This window comes from Myxozyma melibiosi (assembly GCF_037950935.1).
Source record: "Myxozyma melibiosi strain Phaff 52-87 chromosome Unknown BZA70scaffold_12, whole genome shotgun sequence".
NCBI classification, from domain to species: domain Eukaryota; kingdom Fungi; phylum Ascomycota; class Lipomycetes; order Lipomycetales; family Lipomycetaceae; genus Myxozyma; species Myxozyma melibiosi.
Window position 1 is genome coordinate 258,330 of NW_027042926.1, and position 18,214 is coordinate 276,543.

Sequence of the window (18,214 nt, forward strand, 5' to 3'; positions counted from 1 at the left end):
CCGTAAATGGAAAGAAAATCACGAAACGGGCGGCGCGTTAAGTGTGTGTTTACTTTCGGCCAAAACTAGAAACCCTATTACATCAGACACGCGCCCGGCCGAGCCACGATCCGCATATTTAAACGCGCCCGCCCTTCTTCCCGCTCTTCTCTCTTCTCTTCTCCCCTCCCATGGGGCAGGTTTTCGGCTCCTGTACCACCCCAGCGATTTGATCTATTTCCCAGCAATAGATCGGGATTATCAGCATCCCGCGGCTCTCTCTCGACGACAAAAACATTCGGCGGAGGTTGATGAGGGTATGTTTTGATCTTTCTTTCTTTGATCGCATGCATGGCACCTCGTGAAGTCGCCAGAAAGCAGCCTATCCTGCGCAGGTAGCACTCTTAGAGAGTGCCATATACCGAAGCGGTAGTATTCTCAAAGTGTAGACTGCACTGTTCCATGAGCATCTCCAGAGAAACTGCCTATGCGTGGGTAGCGTTCTCGTACTGAGGGCAGAATACTCCGCACCAGGTAGCACTCTCTGGGGGCTGCTATGACTGGAACAGATAGCGCGCCTTTCAGGGTAGCATAATATCCAGGTAGCGTTCTCTAAGAGTAGCATATACCGCAGCAGGTAGGACTCGCTTTATGTGGTTGGACCTCGAGAAGTAGGGGAGTTGCATATTCCGGTCTGTTTCCGTGGTTGCACACCCTCAAGAGAGGGTGTCGTGCCATGCATGCGAGAGAAGAGGGAGGGAGAAGCTTACTCGACCAAGCGGTCTGGTATATGGCCTGCCCGCGCAGATACCGGGTGAGTTCGCTCAAAGGAACTGAAATTCCGTTGTCGGCCCGGTCCCTCTGCGTGGCCGTCTCATGTACGCGCCGAGGATCCTGCCTGGTCAGGGTGGACGCGGTTGGTTAGGGCGGCCAATCTGATGGGCTTCTTCTTTAGCCAGGTTGCCCATTGGATTTAAAACGTCTTCGTTGTCGCGTCTCTTCAACAAACGCACTGGTAAGTTGCGCCGTCGCAGGGGAGCCCCGAGGCGACGGTTGTTGAAGAGAGTCCGCACGACCAAGCGGTTCAAGCGCAACGTTGACAATCCACCAATACGGGGGCAGTCTATGACTGCCTTCTGGGTGAAGTCGGGTTTTAGTGGGTATGGCGATTTCGAGAGTCGCAGAGTCCCACATAACTTTTGAGAAAGAGCCTAATCATCTCTTGTGAAAGAGTATGCGTAATGCATTCTTCCCGATCCTGGCACCAGTCGCTTTATGCGCGCTCTTCCTGTCTGTCGTTTCTGTATCTGCTTCTCTGGTGTTGTTCTGTTCTGATTTATGCTGACAAGCTGTTGCGCTGGCTTGTTGTACTGTTGTGTTGTTATATTGTTACGTTGTTGTGCTTTTATTTGTTGTTAAACTTTGTTTGTTGTTTTCTTTTATTTTCTTATATTTCTTAGCAGAGAGCAGAGTGTTTTTGTATTTGATGTATCAAGAGCGCGCGGCGGTACCGTATTGTAAAACCAAGAAAGAAAAAAAAATAAACTCCCTTCTTTTTGTTTTATATCTGGTCCCTGAACAGTGATTGTGGCTGTAATTATTTCTAATCTAGTTTGGAAGAAAAGTGCGTGTAGGAACTTTGGTGATAACCGTAACAGGAAGTTGGGATTTCGCGGTGAGGCGCTGGCGAGATGCAGTGGTTATTCGATTGATGCTGTTATCGCCTATATCAACACGCTCTCAACAAATAAAAAAAAATAGAAAAGAACGAAATAATTCATATTAATCTTACATCGAGGCATATAATATAACCTGATAATATCTTCAAAACTGCTATAATTGTCTTTCTGGCCCGCAACTTTCCTGCAAAAATATTTTCTAGAAAATCTACAATTTACGAAGCGACTGAGAAAATGATCTGTAATATATTTATAAACCAAGAAAAAAAGAATTTCATTAAAAAATAGAAAGAAGGAACAAACCTACAAAAAGTAGGATATAGACACATGAAAGATAAATTTCTAGATCGTTACATTATAAGAGGACTCAAAGACCGAGCGTTGTTACTCCGTCCAAGAAATCACAAACATCATGCCGGCGCCCAATAACATCGCGAAAGCCTGATAGATTCCCTTCTTGATCTCTCCGAGCCTTGATAGTCGCGAGTCGGTCTCGAGGATTTCGGGGATGACGCCGACGGTGGCGATGTAGAGGAATCCACCTAGATTTTGAAGGTTAGCATATCTTCTTCAAAGTTGTGAGAAAGGGGTGTTGTACCTGCGGTGAAAGGGAGGATCAAGTCACCTGTTTTGCAGGAAGTTCCAAATAATCCGCCCTCACTTTCGCCATGTCCGTGGCCGTCGTGGTCGACTCCCTCGACAGAGGACAGATACTGAATGAGGATTCCGATGAATGTTCCCAGAAACGCGCCGATGGCGGTGACGAACTGCGCGCCCATGGCCTTTGACTTTGAGAACCCGCCCTGGATGAGCAGCGCGAAATCACCGACCTCGTGCGGAATTTCGTGGAAAAAGACGGCGAGGGTGGTGGTCGCGCCCACGCTGTGGGAGATGTAGAACGAGGCGGCGATGGCGAGGCCGTCGGTGATGTTGTGGGAGAAATCGGCAATCAGGTTCAGGTAAGCAGAGAGTTTGACAGACGTGCTGATTTCGTCTTCCTGGGGCTTCTTGGCTACTTCTTTTGACTCGGTCGGCTCCTTTTCAGCTTTCGATCGGCTGCGAAGGTTGCGAACAGGTGCGTCCTCGACAGCGGATGACGAGGCAGACTCCTTCTCCTCCACCTCGTGAGAGTGCGAGTGCGAGTGGTCGTGTCCGCCCTCGCCGCCAAAGATGCGCATGGTCTTGTCGAGAACGATGAAAGCTCCGAAACCAAAGAAGATCGCCAGTCCAAGAAGCGTGTTTTTGTGCTCTTCGACAAGGACGAGGCTAACGTGGCCTGGATCGTGACTTTCACCGAGGAAGGTCTCGGGCATGAGGTGGAAAAACACGTCACCGAGTAAACCGCCGACAGCAAAGGATACAAGAACTGACAACGATGACGGATCAATGTTGGTCGGGATCTGGAGACGTCAGTATCTGTACACAGACGAGCTGATTCAGTCGCAGGCAGCTTACCAGAGCTAGAAGAATATTTGGCGGTCCGGAAATATAAGCGGTCGCAAGAAGCGCGTTCGCACCGGGTCCTGTAACGAGTGTCAGCAGATTAACTAGAGCAATGTGCTGAAAACAAAAGATAAGACGCACCAAAGGGAAACAACGCGTCGAACGTCTTTTGAATGAAGCCAATCTCGGTAGACTGGCTGCTCTCCTTTAGCTTGTCCAGCTCTTTAACAACCGTGCATTTCTGGAAGCCCGTTAGAACATCTGTCCCACTCAACTAAAGACAAACGACATTACCTGCAGCTCGTGTTCAATGTATTCAAGGTCATAGGTCCCCGAGCCGGTGAGCACTTCCGCAGCCACGACATTGAAGAGCCCCAAAACCGCGAGGACGACGAGGATAAGTTTGAAATTTGCCATTTTTGTGCAATGATGCCAACTCAATTGACAGTCGAGATAAAAGAGGGAGTTAATAGAATGGAATCAGACAGTGGTAATTGGGATATTTTTGGCACAGTCCAGAATAGGAGCGGGATCAGCTCGTGTGTCCAAAAATATAGCGCGAAGAGGAGGTGGCCCTAGAAATCTATACAACGACAAGCACCTAAAACCACAGACGCTCAATTAATTCAATTCCAATTCCAGTCCACGGTCACAGATTTCATGCAAATACACAAAACCAGAGGTCCAAAACAAACAATGAGCAGCGAGGATGGCCGAGATCAAAGATCAAAGAAGGGGGTGTTGAACAAGCCGCAGCAATAGCGAAAGCTTGAAAACTTTAATTCCCAAAGCGCTGCGCTGTCGTCAAAAGGTGGACCAGCAGCCTGAATTTGCTTTCTCTCATCTCATTGTCTATCGACCTGCTCTGATTGTTTGTTGATGTTCAGCTGATTATAATAGAAGCGATCTAGGCGTATCGTCGACACTGAATCATGCAGGACTATTTGACAGGCTTCCTGCCGCAGACGCAACCGAAACCGTCGACGACCGCGCTCGAGACGATCGCAAAGTTATGTGATCGTCTCCTGAACTCGACCCTTCTCGAAGACAGACGGGCCGCTGTTCTGGGACTCAAAGGTTTCTGTCGGGAGTACCGTGAGGCAGTCGTCACCGGCGGATTGAGAGGGCTGATTGCCGAGCTTCAGCGTGATCGTCTTGATACCGAGACTATCAAAGCTACTCTGGAAACCGTCCTGCTGCTGTTTGTGAGAGACAAAACTGATGTCCGTGACCACCTTTGCTAGCCTGTCCTTGTTTCGTTTGCTAACCGGTTTTCAGACCACGGCTGATGTTGATTATATCGCCCTGTGGCTCGCCGACGAGTTTACTCAGGTACGCCCGTCTGTCTATTATGTACACTTGAAGATTGCGACTAACTCCCTGATCAATACTCCAGCGCGAGGAAAACATATCACTGTTGATTGACATTTTGGAAAATCCCGATTTCTATGTGCGATTATATACTCTCCAACTCCTAGCTGCGATCCTCACAAACAGACCAGAACGAACCAAGCAGTGCGTCTTTGCGGCCCCTCTCGGTATCTCTAGATTTGTTTCCACGTTGGATGATCACAGAGAAGCAATTCAGAATGGTAACTTCCGAGCTCTTTACTGTGACTTTTATGACTGTGAGATCTTGCTAATACATACTCATGTTTAGAGGCCGTCATGCTACTCATTCACCTCGTCGACGGCCATCCTGATATCCAGAAGCTAGTTGCGTTCGAAAACACCTTTGACAAGATTTTCCTGATCATCGAGCGAGAGGGAGGTGTCGAAGGCGGCGTGATTGTCCGAGACTGTCTGCTACTGATTGCCAATCTTCTGCGCTTCAACCCTTCCAACCAAAACTTATTCAGAGAGACGAGCTGTATTCCCCGACTTTCAGAGCTCATGATTACCGACAAAGGGGCCGCGAATTGGGATCAGCAGAAAACCAAAAACATGATTCTCGTGCTGGAGATCTGTAGATTGTTCGTGGTCGAGGATAGCTTGGGAACTCCTGCCAACCAGCAGATTTTGTTCCAGGCCGGCGTGCTGATGAATGTCCTGCGCCTTGCATTCGGTGACTCGACAAACATCCAGGTTCGCGCTATGGCTCTTGTTGCCGCAGGAGACTTGATTCGCGGGCACGATGAGATCCAGGAGAAGTTTTCAAATATCGATGTGCCATATATCAACGTTTCTGCCCCAGGCGAACCTTCCCATGTCCAGGTCGAACCGGAAGCGATCCCTGTGACGCAGGCGCTCTTGAACTGGGCACTCTCATGCTCGTCTATCTACGCTTTCGATCTACGAGTCGGCGCAACGATGTGCTTAGAAGGATATCTTTCTAACAACAACAACACCCGAGTCGCGTTTTTGGAAGACGCTATCGACGCCTACTTCAACGACAACCGCGGTCCTAAAAACACCAAACTTCTCAGCGGCATTCTAGACCACGAAACCGACGCGCGCACAGATCCCTACAAAACATGGTTTGCGTGCGTGATCATGCTCCATATCTTCGAAGGCGGACAGGAGCTCAAGGATCTCGCCCGATCGATCACGATCGGCGATGAGGAACAGGGCGAGGAGGTTGTTACCGCGATCCAGACTATATCTGCGAATCTCGTCGCTGCTCTACAGTACAATCTCGACGCGCGAATTCCTATTGCGTACATCATGCTTCTCTGTGTCTGGCTTTACGAGGACTACGAAGCGATCGACGATTTTTTGAGCGAAGGATCCAGCGTGCAGTCTTTGGTCGCGGATGTTTCGCAGTCGTCAAGTCATAATATTATGGTGGAGGGGATGTGCACTACATTACTCGCTGTCCTGTACGGTTACTGCACCACCCAGTCGCCAATTCCAAGGTAAGCCATCCCGTATGCGTACTTGATAGTAGCTTTTACTAACAAAATACTGTAATCAAGACCCACGCTGCATCGACTGTTGGTAAACAGAATAGGCCGCGACTCGTTTATCATGAAACTCCGCCTTTTGCGTCGCAACAACTTTGTCCGAGACTTTGATTCGTCCGAGATTTTGTCCGCGGGAAAAGACGAGACCGGTCTGCCAAAGGTGTTTTTCAACCGGGTGTTTATTGACTTTTTCAAGGATCGGTACAGCCGGCTTGAGAAAGTTCTTGATAAGGATCCGAATCGCGATCCGATTAGTCCAGGTACGTGCCTTTGCTACTTCTATTGAAGGACAGAAAATTGACTTTAATGGTGATACAGAAGCGATCGAGGCTCAAAACGAACAGGCGGTCGAGTCCATGGAGTCGATGGCCAAAGAAATCGACGAGCTCCGCGCTCAACTCGAAGGTGCCAACGCGTCAATAGCGCAGACGCAAGAGTCTCTTGCCGGCTCAGTCTCACAATCCGAGACGCTTGCGCATGAGAAAGAGGCCTTGAGCTCACGGTTGGAAGAGTCCTCGACTGTTGTGAAAAAGCTGCAGGAGCAGCTTGCGGCCGCGGAGAAGGAGGTCGCGGGCGAGAAGGAGAAAGCCAAGGAGATTGAAAAGAAACTTGGGGTTAACGTTCAATCGCTCGGGCTGGAGACGATGCGCCTGCAAAAGGAGAAAAGCGAACTGCAAGAGTCCTTCCGGAAAGAGAAGAATCGGGCGGATAACATGGACAAGGAGCTCACGAGATCCAAAGAGCGGGCGTTGCAAGCCGAGTCTAGTCTGCGGTCATTGAAAGAGTCTGCAGCTGCGGAGAAGACGAAGTTGGAAGCCCGGCTGAAGCAGGTTGAGGAGCAGCGGTCGTATACCCATGCGATGATGGAGAATAAGGACAAAGAGCTGAAGCAGGTGGCTACCAAGACTGAGCAATTGCAGACGCTGTTGAACGGGTTCAAGACTAAGGCGGCTGACTTGAACGGGCAGGTCGATGCTCTGAAGAAGGAGGTGGCTGACAAGGAGAAAGCAGTGGAGGAGGTCAAGGCGGCCTCGACGAGCAAAGATCAGAAGATCTCGGAGCTGGAGAAGGAAGTACAGTCGATCAAGACAGAGCGCGATAGCTTGAAGTCACAGGTGACAAAGTTGGAAGCAGAGGTCAAGAGTGTGAATGAAAAGTTGAGCGCCGCTTCATCCGACAAGGGTGCCAAGGCTCGCAAGACCGAAGAGAAGCTGAAGGAGACGCAGGCTAAGTTGGATGCTTTGCAGAAGCAGTTCAAAGAAGAGAAGCAAAAGTCTACGAACGCGCTTTCTGAGATCGAAGCGAAGAAGACCGAGGTCACGAAGCTTAAAAAATCACTGAAAGAGTCGGAGGAGAAGGTTGAAGATCTTTTGCTAGTCATGGCTGATTTGGAGGAGAAGATTGCGAATATTGGTGGTGACGAGGAAGACGAAGAGGAGGAGGAGGAAGAGGATGGTGGAGAGGATGGCGATGAGGAGGAGGAGGAAGAGGAGGAAGCGAGTGAGGAAAAAGTAGAAGAGAAGACAGAGGCAAAGAAAGCTGCTGAGCCTAATGGTACGACAAAGACTAATGGCAAAGCGAGCGCCGACGAGGAAGACGAGGATGAAGAAGACGAGGAGGACGATGAGGACGACGAAGAGGAGGACGAAGATGACGTCGACTAGACGGACGGTGTTATATAAGCTAGAAGTGGATTGTATCATATGCCAGAGTGGCAGAAACATTGTAATATACTAATAAAAGTGGTCGATCTTCTTAAATACTAATAATCATACATCGCGAGTCAAAATATATACAGGCATTCTTTACAAATCACTAGTCCAAGTCTTTGCCAAGTTCCAGTAATGAGTCGTCTGGGTTTTATCCAACAACTCACGAACGTCAGCCGCTGTCTCGGTCTCTCTATACGTGAACCGATAAAACTGATGCTTTTTCAACTCTCCTTCCCAAATCAGCTCGCACTTATTCTGCGACAGATCCGCCAGCGAAGACCGGTCAGCGCTGTTTTTCACACCCTCGATCTCGTACTCGTCTGACTGCTTCGACTGGATGTTTGCCGTCCAGTCGATTCGGTTGAGCATTAGCTTTTTGTATTGCTTGAGCGTGCGGGCGCCAGACTCGGCAATCACGAGGCAGAACTTTGGATTGACGATCGTGATGCCGCGGACTCCGTACTCGAGCGCGTTCTTGTGGACCTTGAATCTGTGCTGTGAGTTTGCCAGGCTGCCGATCTTGAACACAGCGCAAAAGATTCCTTTTTGCTCATCTTTCTCGAGCTGCTTCTGTAGCTTCTCGTGCCGCTGCTCGGGCGTGAGCTTGCGTTCTTCGTTGTCCCGGATGTGAGCTAATCTTCGCTCCTCCATCTCCCTTCGCACGCGAGCTTCGACCAACGTCGGATCGCGAATCGCCTCGTTCGTGAGCACGTTCATCAGGTTGCTCAGCTTCACCTTTGGTGGAGGCGCCGGGTCGAGACCCAGCCTGATTCTGTCCTGCTTATCCTTGTGTCGCTCTGCTCGTTCGGCTTTGCGGATCCGCTTCATTTCCCGCTTTGTCAGGTGCGGCGGGCGGATCAAGACTGTATTTTTGTCCCATGGGGGGTTGATGGGGACCGGGTGTTGTACTAGGTCTGTGATGATTGATTGCTCGGAATCGATCAGTACATTCTCTTTGTTGTCGAGATCGTCATAGGTTTTGTTGGCCAGGAATCCTTGATCCCACCATTCAGCCTCTGGGGGTTCCTCTTTCTGCAAAAGAGTTAGTATTCAATAACACACATATACAAAAGACACGCTGTCTCACCTTCAATGCAAGATCGGAAGCATCAAACTCCTGAAATGTACCAGCCGCTTTCGCTTCCGCCTCCATTCGTTTCTCGAGTTCCGCCAACTGCGCCTGCGATCGCAACTCTCTCGCCTGCTCGATATACTTTCCCTTCTCATTAAATGCCAGCATCCGCCTCCCTCTCTCCTTGGGCTTCACATCCAGCGTCGGATCAAAGTATGGGTTCTTCTTCGGATCAATTTCCTCAGGAGGCGGCCCTGTCAGGATCTCCAGCTCCTTCTTGCGATTATTCGCCATCGTGCTGGAAAATTTAGGCGCCATCAGCTTCTTGGAGCCCTTGCCGGATTCTTGAGCGGTCTTTGGTTTCAGTCGCGAGTCGAGAAGCGCGGGGTGCACGCCGACGTTTAGTCCGCCGTGGGCTTTGATGTCGTCTCTCTGGTTTGCAAGATTTTTCGCGCCGACATCTGGCTTTTTTGGAGCGGCGGTAGCGGAGGCTCGTACGCCTCGCTGAGCAGCGATCTGAGCGAGCAGTGCCTTCACATCAAGTCCGGACGAGCTCGAGGAGGAGGTAGACGGCGGTGGTGGTGCTGCTGATGAGGGTGGCTGAGGTTGACTAGATGGTGGTGGAGGTGGAGGAGTCGAAGATGCTTTATTTTGCTGCTGCATCTTCTCTTTGATCGCAGCAGCTTTTGCGCGAGCAATCGCCTTTGCTCTTGCGATGATGTCGTTTGCTTTGTTTGCAGGTGCTCCTGCTGGCGCGGGAGAAGCAGGGATCGGGGAGCCATCGGGTGCTTTTTGCTTCTTGGCAGAAGACGGCGTGTCCGGCCCTGGTTCGTCCGCGGGGAGCGACCGTTTACGGGTTTCGGACGCCATCGCTGGTGGATGTGAGATGGGCAGTACGGTAGAGCGGTAGATGCGATGTAGATGACGAAGAGTATTTGACGTCGACGGTGAGTTACCCTGATTGATTGTATAAGGTATGACATAATCAATACTTTGAGAGAGATTATCAGATAACTGACGAACCTTACTCACCGGCCCTCGAGGAGCAGAGGCAATAATACAGCTACTGTGCTGGATATTCAGCAGATATCTGACAATAAAACAGTCTCTTCTATCTCATAGAAACAACCAGAATTCTCCATAAAAAGAGGAGATTGCGTGCGCTGACTGTGCTCTCGTAATCAAAAACCCTGACCCTCTCCATTAAGGCGCCGTAGTCGATTATAAATCGCCATGCGGTTCCCTGTTCGCCTTCTGCCCGTCATCGTCGTCCACCGCGAGTTATCAGCCCAGCAACCTCTTCTTCTTCTTCCTATTCACAGCCTACAGGAATACTTCCAGCAATGTCGTCTCACGAGTACCAGTTCAACGTCGCGATGTCGTGCTCCGGATGCTCCGGCGCCGTCAACCGGGTCCTCAACAAGCTCGAGGGTATGCCATCTCCTTTCATCATTGTTACTGATCAAGTCGAAACAGTCGATTCAATTGTCGTCGTGACGTGTTCATTATCTTTGCATAGATCTCACTCAATATGTTTGCCTACTAACAACCATCTCATCAGGAGTCAGCGACGTCAAGATCACCCTCGACGACCAGAAAGTCATCGTCAAGACCGCCGAGAACGTCTCCTACGACACCGTCCTCGCCCAGATCAAGAAGTCCGGCAAGGAGGTCCGCAGCGGAGAGGTTGTTGCCTAATTTAGCTATACAATCACCAAATTTAATGGAGCTTGCATAGTTTTGGATATAATTTGCTCATGGACCAGACCAGACCTCTCTGGTTTGGGGTACCGACCTCTCGTAGTCTTAAATCATATTTACAGTCTATTTACATTCTATGTACAATCACGTCTGCGCTTCAGCCCTCACTGATATCCTCCGGTCCTCCACCGGTCCGCCCCCCAGAAGCCTGTCTCCAGAGTACACGACCGTAGTCTGCCCGCTCGCCACACTATCCAGCGGTCTTGCAAACGTAATCGCAACCTTCTCACCCCCCGGCAGAATCTCGAGTTTTGACACCGCTTCCGGGTCTGATAGACTCCGAATGCGTACCTGTAGCTTTCCGTCCTCCGCCAGCTTCACCAGCGACTCGACCTCGTCTGCGGCGGCCATCCATGTCCAGTCCGTACACGTTATGGCGTCCGAAAGCAGCCACTCGTTGATCCGTCCGCGAGCAATGACTACCTCGTTCGTAGCTATCCTCTTGTCTACCACGTACCAGGCACCTGCACACTCCGGGTCTCCCTGCGGCATCGTGACACCACTTCTTTGTCCTACCGTCCAACCCCAGAGACCATCGTGCTTGCCCACAACCTTCCCGTCCACAGTCACCACATCACCGGGATTGGGGTCAATGAATTCTGCCAAAAACTCCCTAAAATGCGTATACCCACTGCTTTTTACCAACTTCTTCCCGCTCTTGTGGGCTTTCGCTGCCGCGGTAGCGCCTATGCTCGGATACACAAAACACAGACCCTGCGAGTCAGGGCGGTATGCAGTCGGTAGATTGTTGTCAACCGCAATCTGTCGGATCTCAGGCTTTGAATACTGATGCAGCGGAAACAGAATGTTAGGAAGTCTCCGGTGGTCGATATTCGATAGATAGTACGTCTGATCTTTCCTGCTATCCGCCGGCCGCAACAGATGAGTCTGCCCGGTCGGAATATGCCTAGCCACGCGGGCATAATGGCCAGTGACTAGCCACCATTTCCCCGTCTTTCTTTCCTGCGCCATTTTCTCCACCGCATCGTACAGTTTCCCAAACTTGATGTATTTGTTGCAACTCACGTCCGGGTTCGGCGTGGTTCCCGCTTCGTACTGGCGCAGCATGGGATCAAACACTTCGGTCCAGTAATCTTTTTCAAAGCTCAGTCTGATCGAAGGAATAGCGAGACTCTCGCACACAGACTGAACGTCCGCCCAGTCAGTCTCCGTGCAGAGCATGCCTGATTCCAAGTCCTGTCTATCCTGCTCGGCCTCTTCTTTCTCAATCCTCTCAATAGCCCCCGGATCTTTGGGGACTACCATCCGAATCTTCTTCTTCCTGATCTCCCGCCTTGACGTCCGAGGCATCGACCAGTTCGCCATATATACCCCCGTCACGTTCTTATAACCCTGCGCCATCAAAAACGCAACGACCGACGAGTCTACGCCGCCCGACATGGCGACGAAGATGGCGTCGTCGGGACCGGGCTTGACGTCTTCGTAGTCTGTCCCCGGAAAGGCCGTGGAGTACCTGCTCAGTTGCTGCCACCGCACCCGAGTCAGCTGAGCACATACTCCTCGAACATAGAGGGATGCTGGTAGTATTCGGTTCATATGCTGAGAGATGGGTCTTCGGATATAAGATGCTGATGCAGGTTCGAGTTGGGAGGTTTTGAAAGATTTTATTTCTTTCGAGCCGCACAGCAGAAATCTATCTTCGACGTTTAAGAACATATTCCAGAGGCATCTGTATAATATTTCCTCTATAAACAATTGAATAATACATCTAACAGTAAGGTTGAACTAATTACATTAGAAAAGTGCAGCATTGACACAATCGAAAACAAAAACATCACGCGACGAAGCCGAACTTACGAAAACAGCGACTACAAAGTCGGCAAATAGATAGATAATGTAGAGAGTAGAGAAACAATACTGTAAACAAAAAAAGAAACCATACACTCACACATGAGCCCATGACCTAGCAGAAATATCATCAGGACACAAACGATTAAAGAAAGAAAACAAATGCTGTTGAAGCGCATTTCAATATTTGACCCGCACGCCTAATTTTTCCCAAGCCGTAATATGAATTAAGAAATCAAAATCAAAAAAATAAAACAATAAAAAATGAAACAATAAAAAACACAGGTGAAATAATACAGAGACGCCATGATCGTCTACCGGCGCCCGATCAGCGAGAAAAACTCCTCTCTCGTCTTCTGCGCTTCTCGGAAGCGACCAAGCATACAACTGGTAACTGTTGAACTACCAGGCTTCTGAACTCCTCTCATAACCATACACATGTGCGAGGCCTCCATAACAACCGCGACACCCTGTGGCCGGAGAATCTCCCACACCGCCAGCGCGACCTGCTTCGTCAGGCGCTCCTGCACTTGTAGTCTGCGCGCAAACATCTCGGCAATTCGCGCTAGTTTCGAGAGACCGAGCACTCGCGAGTTGGGGATGTAGCCAATCGAGATCGTGCCGTTGAAAGGGACCATGTGGTGCTCGCAAAGTGAGAATACCGGGATGTCCTTCACTATCACCATCTCGTCGTGGTCCTCTTCAAACACCGCGCGGTTGATCACGCTTCGAATGTTTTGCTCGTATCCCTTGGTAAAGAACAGCATAGCCTTTGCATATCGCTCCGGCGTCGACAGCAGGCCTTCTCGAGACGGGTCCTCACCCAGCTCGGTCAAGATAACTCTGACGGCGTCGGCAATGCGCTTGATTTTCGCCTCCCGCTCCTCAGGCGTATTCTCGAGCCGCGACCGCGTCCCTATCGACGGCCACGAGAGCCCGTCAAAATCAATCGGCGGATTGAGCGTATACGGCGACGCGGGCCTCGAAATCTTCGACCCAGCAGCCGAGTCCGACAGGTGAGGGTGCGTGTACGCGAGATGGTGCTGACCACCTCCGTTTGTCGACGGTCGAGACGAGCCCGCGCCACCGCTGAGTGGCGAAGAGGGCGTCGTTCGCGAAGGTTGAGAAAGCGATGCTACACTCGCGTTTCCGCTCACGTCGTCGATTCCGTCGTCTTCCTCGAGCTCGTCGTCGTCGGAAAGGTCATCTTCCGTGGGGCCCTCGGTCCGCACTCGGACTTTGTCGTTGAGCGAGAGCAGCGAGATGAGCGTGTCTGGGTCCGCAGCGACCTCGGCGTTGGGGTTAATTGGCATCGCAGGGTCTTAAGTAATTGCTTCTGAAGTGAGTAAAGAGCGACAACTGAATGCAGAGGACGGTGGGGGATAAGAGCGGAGTGTATTTTATCAGCAAAATTTTGAGAAATTTCGGTTGGGACCAAAGCTGAGGATTAAAGTTATAATTTAAACCTTAATCGGATGTCGCCTCCTGCTGGCGGCTCTTTTGACTGCTTCACGACCGCCGAGCAGCCTTCCGTCTCTGCTTTGCTTTCGATCAACTACGCGCATCAATAGACCGTCTTCTGTGTGTGGAGATACAGAGGATCGTTGGCGGAACAACCCACAACCAGTCTCATCGCCGCTCGCCCGGCACCGCACCGCTTCCGCTGCCTCCCGAATGCTAAGCATACGCCTGTAGTGGCCAACCCACAGACACAGCAGCAATGGACCCGTGGGGTTCGTTTGAATCGTCGCCTGCAGTGACGCAGTCTTCTTCCGCGCCTTGGAGCGCGATTGACGACGTACTGCCGGACTGGGGCACACCCGCGCCTTCGCAAGCATCACTCGGTTTTGGCCAGGAGAGGCAGGAGCAGCCGTCATACTCTCAAGCCGACGCGTTCGGGCAATCAGAAACTCTTGACTCGGCGCGATCTGCTTCGCCTGTGATTCCTGTCATTGCTGAAGATGACGATGATGATGAAGAAGAGGATCCATGGGCGTCTTTCGTGGCTTCCCCGCCGACGGTGACTACACCTGCAGCGACTGTGCAGCAGCAATCTGATCTAAAACCAGACAATCAAGAAACTACAGATCAACCATCCGACGACGCGAAGGACGTTGTTGAAGATACTGCAAAGGATGTCGCAGATCTTGCGATTTCGGAACAAGAAGATGCGAAAGATCAGACCGAGGCGGAAGCTGAAGCTACCGCGCACGCAGAGGTCGATCCTGAGAATAGCAAGAATGAGCCCTCAGAACAATCACCAGCCAACACAGATAAGACAGAGTCAAAGGATGACAACAATGATACAGATTCAAAAGAATCAGAGATCAAGACAATTGAATCCGAGAAATCAGCAACACCGCCAACCGAAGAGCCCTTAACAGAGACCAATGGCACAAGCCACAAAGAACCAGAAGCAGACCTTCCATCCACTGTCAACTACAAAAGCTCACCCGAAATGAGTGCGGACGCGCAATGGGGCGACAGCACCACCACCAACCACTTCTCCACCGGCGGCTTCGACCAGACCGCCGCCGACGACGACGACTCGAGTTTTGCAGCGTTTGCCGAAGCACTGCCGCCGATCTCTGTCAAGCCGATGACCGCCAGTAGTCCCGAGTTTGACGCCGGCGGCGGGTTTGGCGGGGACACAGGGTTGTCCTCGAACACCGGCGGGTTTGGCGATTTCGGGACCCTGCCTGATCCGTTTTCGGACTCGGGAATGAACTTTTCGAATCCGTTTGAAGCGGGCTCGCAGAAGCCGCCCGAGGCACCCACGTATTCGGATTTGAGCAAGATTTTCCCGTTGGCTGAAGATCGAGATGAGGATCGTGAGAATATTGCCTCGTTCTTTTCAGATACACAGGCACCTCAGCCATTACTCAACTACGGTCGATCGTATGTTTTGTTTCCTGCTGCTATATGACTTTCTTTATTTGCCCACTAACTCTGTGTCTCTAGTCGAAAATTGAATGGGATGCTGAACCGACCGATCCGCCAATTCTTCACTCCCGCTCCGAAAAGCAACTCACCCTCGGCCCCATCCTCTCCCGCGTCGACAAACACCTCCCTGTCCCGCAGCCAAGCCGACGACGGCATCAGAGTCAAATGGAAGCGCTCTGAGATCCAGAGCCGGGTGTACGACGTCGTCTCACAGTGGAAGGCGCAGCAGAAGGTCGCCGGTAGATATTTCGACTGGGATAATGCAGATCAACCGCTTAGTCCGAGCAAGTACGTCGACGCCGAGTACGCGCGCAAGGGAATGCTGGCACCGCCGCCGCGGCAAAAGCATGGGAATGATAGTGCGACTGCGATGAAATTGCAGAACGCGTTTGGATGGCAGACAGATTCGTCGCGGACGCCGTCGCCTGCCATTCAACAGCCTGCGGCCTCGAGCGGTCAGACGGACGAATGGGGCGACTTTGCAGTGCTGGACACTGCCGCAGCTAAGCCAAAGGCTAAAACACTTACAGTTGACACAGGAGCAAAGAAGAACGGCAACCCGGCGGCGACGAGTATGCCTGCGATGCAACCCGTCATGCTGCAGCCGACGGTTTTGCATCCGACGTCGGTTGTTCCTGCACAGCCGGTTCAGATCGTGGATGATGACGATGATTGGGGTGAACTGATGTCGTCGCCGAAAACATCAAATGCTCCGCCTCTACCCACTTCCGCTAGGCCGACACCAAGTCAATCCTCATCGGTGGTGCACCATCACCACCACCACTCAAACAGTCAAGGCCACATGAACGGTGCGATCTACGTACCTCCCCCGAAACCCTCGTCACCAACGTCGATGTACATGTCCTCCTCCTCGTCCTCCTCAACCTCAGATATCTCCGCCTCCGCCGCCGCAAAACGCGCAGTCGTCCTGTCACCCACGTTACCGACCTCCAGCGATGCCAGACAGAAGGAAGACGCGCTGGTACGGCGGATCATAGACTCTGTTCCAGACATATCGTATATGTTAGCCTAGCATGATTTTTCTATTTTTTCTTTAGGAATTCGAGAGATGTTGCAGACGCGATTTGGTTTGTTGTACATACGTTATGTTAATCCCGTGCATTGGTGGTCTTTCCTAGCACCTTGCTTATGTTGGGATAGTGCGGACTGCAGTGAGAATCATGACATGTTTATATGTAGTCTTTTGTAATGTCAAAGTAGAAATTATTTGAATAGAGTCCGGTTCTGTTGTAATTTGCCCAAGTGAGCAGCGACGCGAGCGATCTTTAAACTTTAATTATTTTATTTTCGCAACCGCTTTTGTCTGCATTCAACGAAGAGGAGCATGGAAGTAGAAGTCTTGACTGAGCGCGTGGAATAGAGGAACATGATATACGATTAAAGAACAAGGGAATTACGGAAAACAAAACACACAGGGAAGAAAGATGCAGGCGATTCGAAGGTCGATGGCCAGGTTGCTGGTGCCGGCGAGGAGTAGAAACCATTACGTTGTTCGCCATGTTCCCAGCCGGTTTTCGTTTATGAGGATGTACAGTACCGAACCAGCTGAGTCAATACCAGGTAAGCCGTCGTCGTCAAAGCATCTGTGACTTCTTTACGGGTAGCAAGTGGCGGGAGTGGCTAACATGGAGATGCGAGCAGACGACGAATATATTCTAAGTCCCGAACTACGCGCGAAAGCGGAATCGCTCAAGGCCGAATACGACCAACTGACCGCGTCACTGGCGGAGGCCTACGACAATGCAAAGATGCGGCAACACGCGAAACTCGAGGCGCTGGTGAACTACGCGACCGCGTACGAGCGGTCCTCGGCCGAGCTCGCGGATCTGGAGGAGCTCGCGTCCGCGACGGATAAGGACTCGTTGCAGTTGCGGGATGAGGCGTTGGGGGAGATGCAGGAGATCAAGGTCAGCATGGCGGGGTTGAAGGAGAAGATTCAGAGGTTGCTGATTCCGCCGCATCCGTTTGCGGATTATCCATGTATCATGGAGTTCCGGCCGGGCGTGGGCGGGTCCGAGGCTGCGATTTTCACCAAGAATCTGATGGAGATGTACCAAAACTACTGCCAGAACATGCGCTGGAAGTTCTCGGTGCTGGAGTACCACCCGTCCGGCGACGGCTCCGGGATCACGGAAGGCATCCTCGCGATCGAAGAACCGGGCGCGTACGACCGCCTGCGGTTCGAAGGCGGCGTTCATCGCGTGCAGCGGATTCCCGAGACAGAGTCGAAAGGACGGGTGCATACCTCGACCGCGGCCATAGTCGTGCTTCCGCAACTCGACCAAGGCGACGAGAACTCGAACGAAGCCGAGCGGTCGTTCGCGCCGGGCGAAGTGCGCGTGGACGTCATGCGCGCGCGGGGCGCGGGCGGGCAGCACGTCAACACGACTGACTCTGCCGTTCGGCTGACGCATATCCCGACGGGAATCGTGGTCGCGATGCAGGACCAGCGATCACAGCATAAAAACAAGGCGCGGGCGTATATGATTCTGCGGGCGCGGCTGGCGGAGAAAGAACATAACGAGAAAGTGATCAAGGATCGCCAGGCGCGGACGTCGCAGGTGACGACCACGGACCGGTCGGATAAGTTGCGGACGTACAATTATCCGCAAAACAGAGTGACTGATCACCGGTGCGGGTTTACGATGCATGATTTGCCGGGCTGTATGGATGGGTCGGCGCTCGATACTTTGCTGGATAAGGTGCAGGAGTGGGCTACGAACGAGGAGGTTAAGAATCTCCAGTTCCAATGATGTATATATGTATAATAATAGTACCTACACTGCCAAAGATATATCATACTCAATTCACTATTTGAGACAACATAGTAAGAGAAAGAAAAATGAAACCGCTAGATTAACACACTATGCACAAACTGAAGAATCGACACAC

At 51.4% G+C, this 18,214-nt stretch overlaps 8 protein-coding genes across 8 annotated transcripts; 4 read left to right on the forward strand and 4 right to left on the reverse strand.

The window, feature by feature from the left end:
- Nucleotides 1-1,808: 1,808 nt before the first annotated feature.
- BZA70DRAFT_283506 (Zinc/iron permease) lies at nucleotides 1,809-3,928 on the reverse strand. The gene is made up of 5 exons (XM_064913443.1): nucleotides 3,396-3,928; nucleotides 3,243-3,342; nucleotides 3,114-3,181; nucleotides 2,257-3,058; nucleotides 1,809-2,200 (listed from the first exon to the last, which is right to left on the reverse strand). Exons 1-5 carry the CDS (start codon nucleotides 3,516-3,518, stop codon nucleotides 2,043-2,045), a joined length of 1,251 nt encoding a protein of 416 aa, XP_064766387.1. The 5' UTR covers nucleotides 3,519-3,928; the 3' UTR covers nucleotides 1,809-2,042.
- BZA70DRAFT_250879 (p115 like vesicle tethering protein) lies at nucleotides 3,929-7,747 on the forward strand. Its single transcript, XM_064910703.1, has 6 exons — nucleotides 3,929-4,324; nucleotides 4,380-4,433; nucleotides 4,498-4,693; nucleotides 4,762-5,956; nucleotides 6,017-6,264; nucleotides 6,323-7,747. Exons 1-6 carry the CDS (start codon nucleotides 4,034-4,036, stop codon nucleotides 7,666-7,668), a joined length of 3,330 nt encoding a protein of 1,109 aa, XP_064766388.1. The 5' UTR covers nucleotides 3,929-4,033; the 3' UTR covers nucleotides 7,669-7,747.
- On the reverse strand, nucleotides 7,748-9,844 carry BZA70DRAFT_283510 (pre-mRNA processing factor 3-domain-containing protein). Its single transcript, XM_064913444.1, has 2 exons — nucleotides 8,804-9,844; nucleotides 7,748-8,748 (listed from the first exon to the last, which is right to left on the reverse strand). Exons 1-2 carry the CDS (start codon nucleotides 9,656-9,658, stop codon nucleotides 7,810-7,812), a joined length of 1,794 nt encoding a protein of 597 aa, XP_064766389.1. The 5' UTR covers nucleotides 9,659-9,844; the 3' UTR covers nucleotides 7,748-7,809.
- A 287-nt stretch (nucleotides 9,845-10,131) lies between these two features.
- BZA70DRAFT_291388 (antioxidant and copper/iron homeostasis protein) lies at nucleotides 10,132-10,486 on the forward strand (the record flags this gene model as incomplete). Its single annotated transcript, XM_064914289.1, has 2 exons — nucleotides 10,132-10,219; nucleotides 10,350-10,486. 2 exons carry the CDS (start codon nucleotides 10,132-10,134, stop codon nucleotides 10,484-10,486), a joined length of 225 nt encoding a protein of 74 aa, XP_064766390.1.
- Nucleotides 10,487-10,633: 147 nt separating this feature from the next.
- On the reverse strand, nucleotides 10,634-11,950 carry BZA70DRAFT_241386 (tRNA-specific 2-thiouridylase; the record flags this gene model as incomplete). The annotated part of the gene is made up of 3 exons (XM_064910531.1): nucleotides 10,634-11,183; nucleotides 11,250-11,750; nucleotides 11,850-11,950. The coding sequence occupies 3 exons, from the start codon at nucleotides 11,948-11,950 to the stop codon at nucleotides 10,634-10,636; spliced, it is 1,152 nt and encodes a 383-aa protein (XP_064766391.1).
- A 326-nt stretch (nucleotides 11,951-12,276) lies between these two features.
- On the reverse strand, nucleotides 12,277-13,758 carry BZA70DRAFT_78141 (GTP cyclohydrolase I). The gene is made up of 2 exons (XM_064915400.1): nucleotides 12,368-13,758; nucleotides 12,277-12,295 (listed from the first exon to the last, which is right to left on the reverse strand). Exon 1 carries the CDS (start codon nucleotides 13,669-13,671, stop codon nucleotides 12,673-12,675), a length of 999 nt encoding a protein of 332 aa, XP_064766392.1. The 5' UTR covers nucleotides 13,672-13,758; the 3' UTR covers nucleotides 12,277-12,295; nucleotides 12,368-12,672.
- A 119-nt stretch (nucleotides 13,759-13,877) lies between these two features.
- BZA70DRAFT_297128 (uncharacterized protein) lies at nucleotides 13,878-16,566 on the forward strand. Its single transcript, XM_064914555.1, has 2 exons — nucleotides 13,878-15,256; nucleotides 15,320-16,566. The coding sequence occupies exons 1-2, from the start codon at nucleotides 14,079-14,081 to the stop codon at nucleotides 16,332-16,334; spliced, it is 2,193 nt and encodes a 730-aa protein (XP_064766393.1). The 5' UTR covers nucleotides 13,878-14,078; the 3' UTR covers nucleotides 16,335-16,566.
- A 71-nt stretch (nucleotides 16,567-16,637) lies between these two features.
- On the forward strand, nucleotides 16,638-18,096 carry BZA70DRAFT_260277 (uncharacterized protein). The gene is made up of 2 exons (XM_064910876.1): nucleotides 16,638-16,882; nucleotides 16,964-18,096. The coding sequence occupies exons 1-2, from the start codon at nucleotides 16,747-16,749 to the stop codon at nucleotides 18,073-18,075; spliced, it is 1,248 nt and encodes a 415-aa protein (XP_064766394.1). The 5' UTR covers nucleotides 16,638-16,746; the 3' UTR covers nucleotides 18,076-18,096.
- Nucleotides 18,097-18,214: the final 118 nt, after the last annotated feature.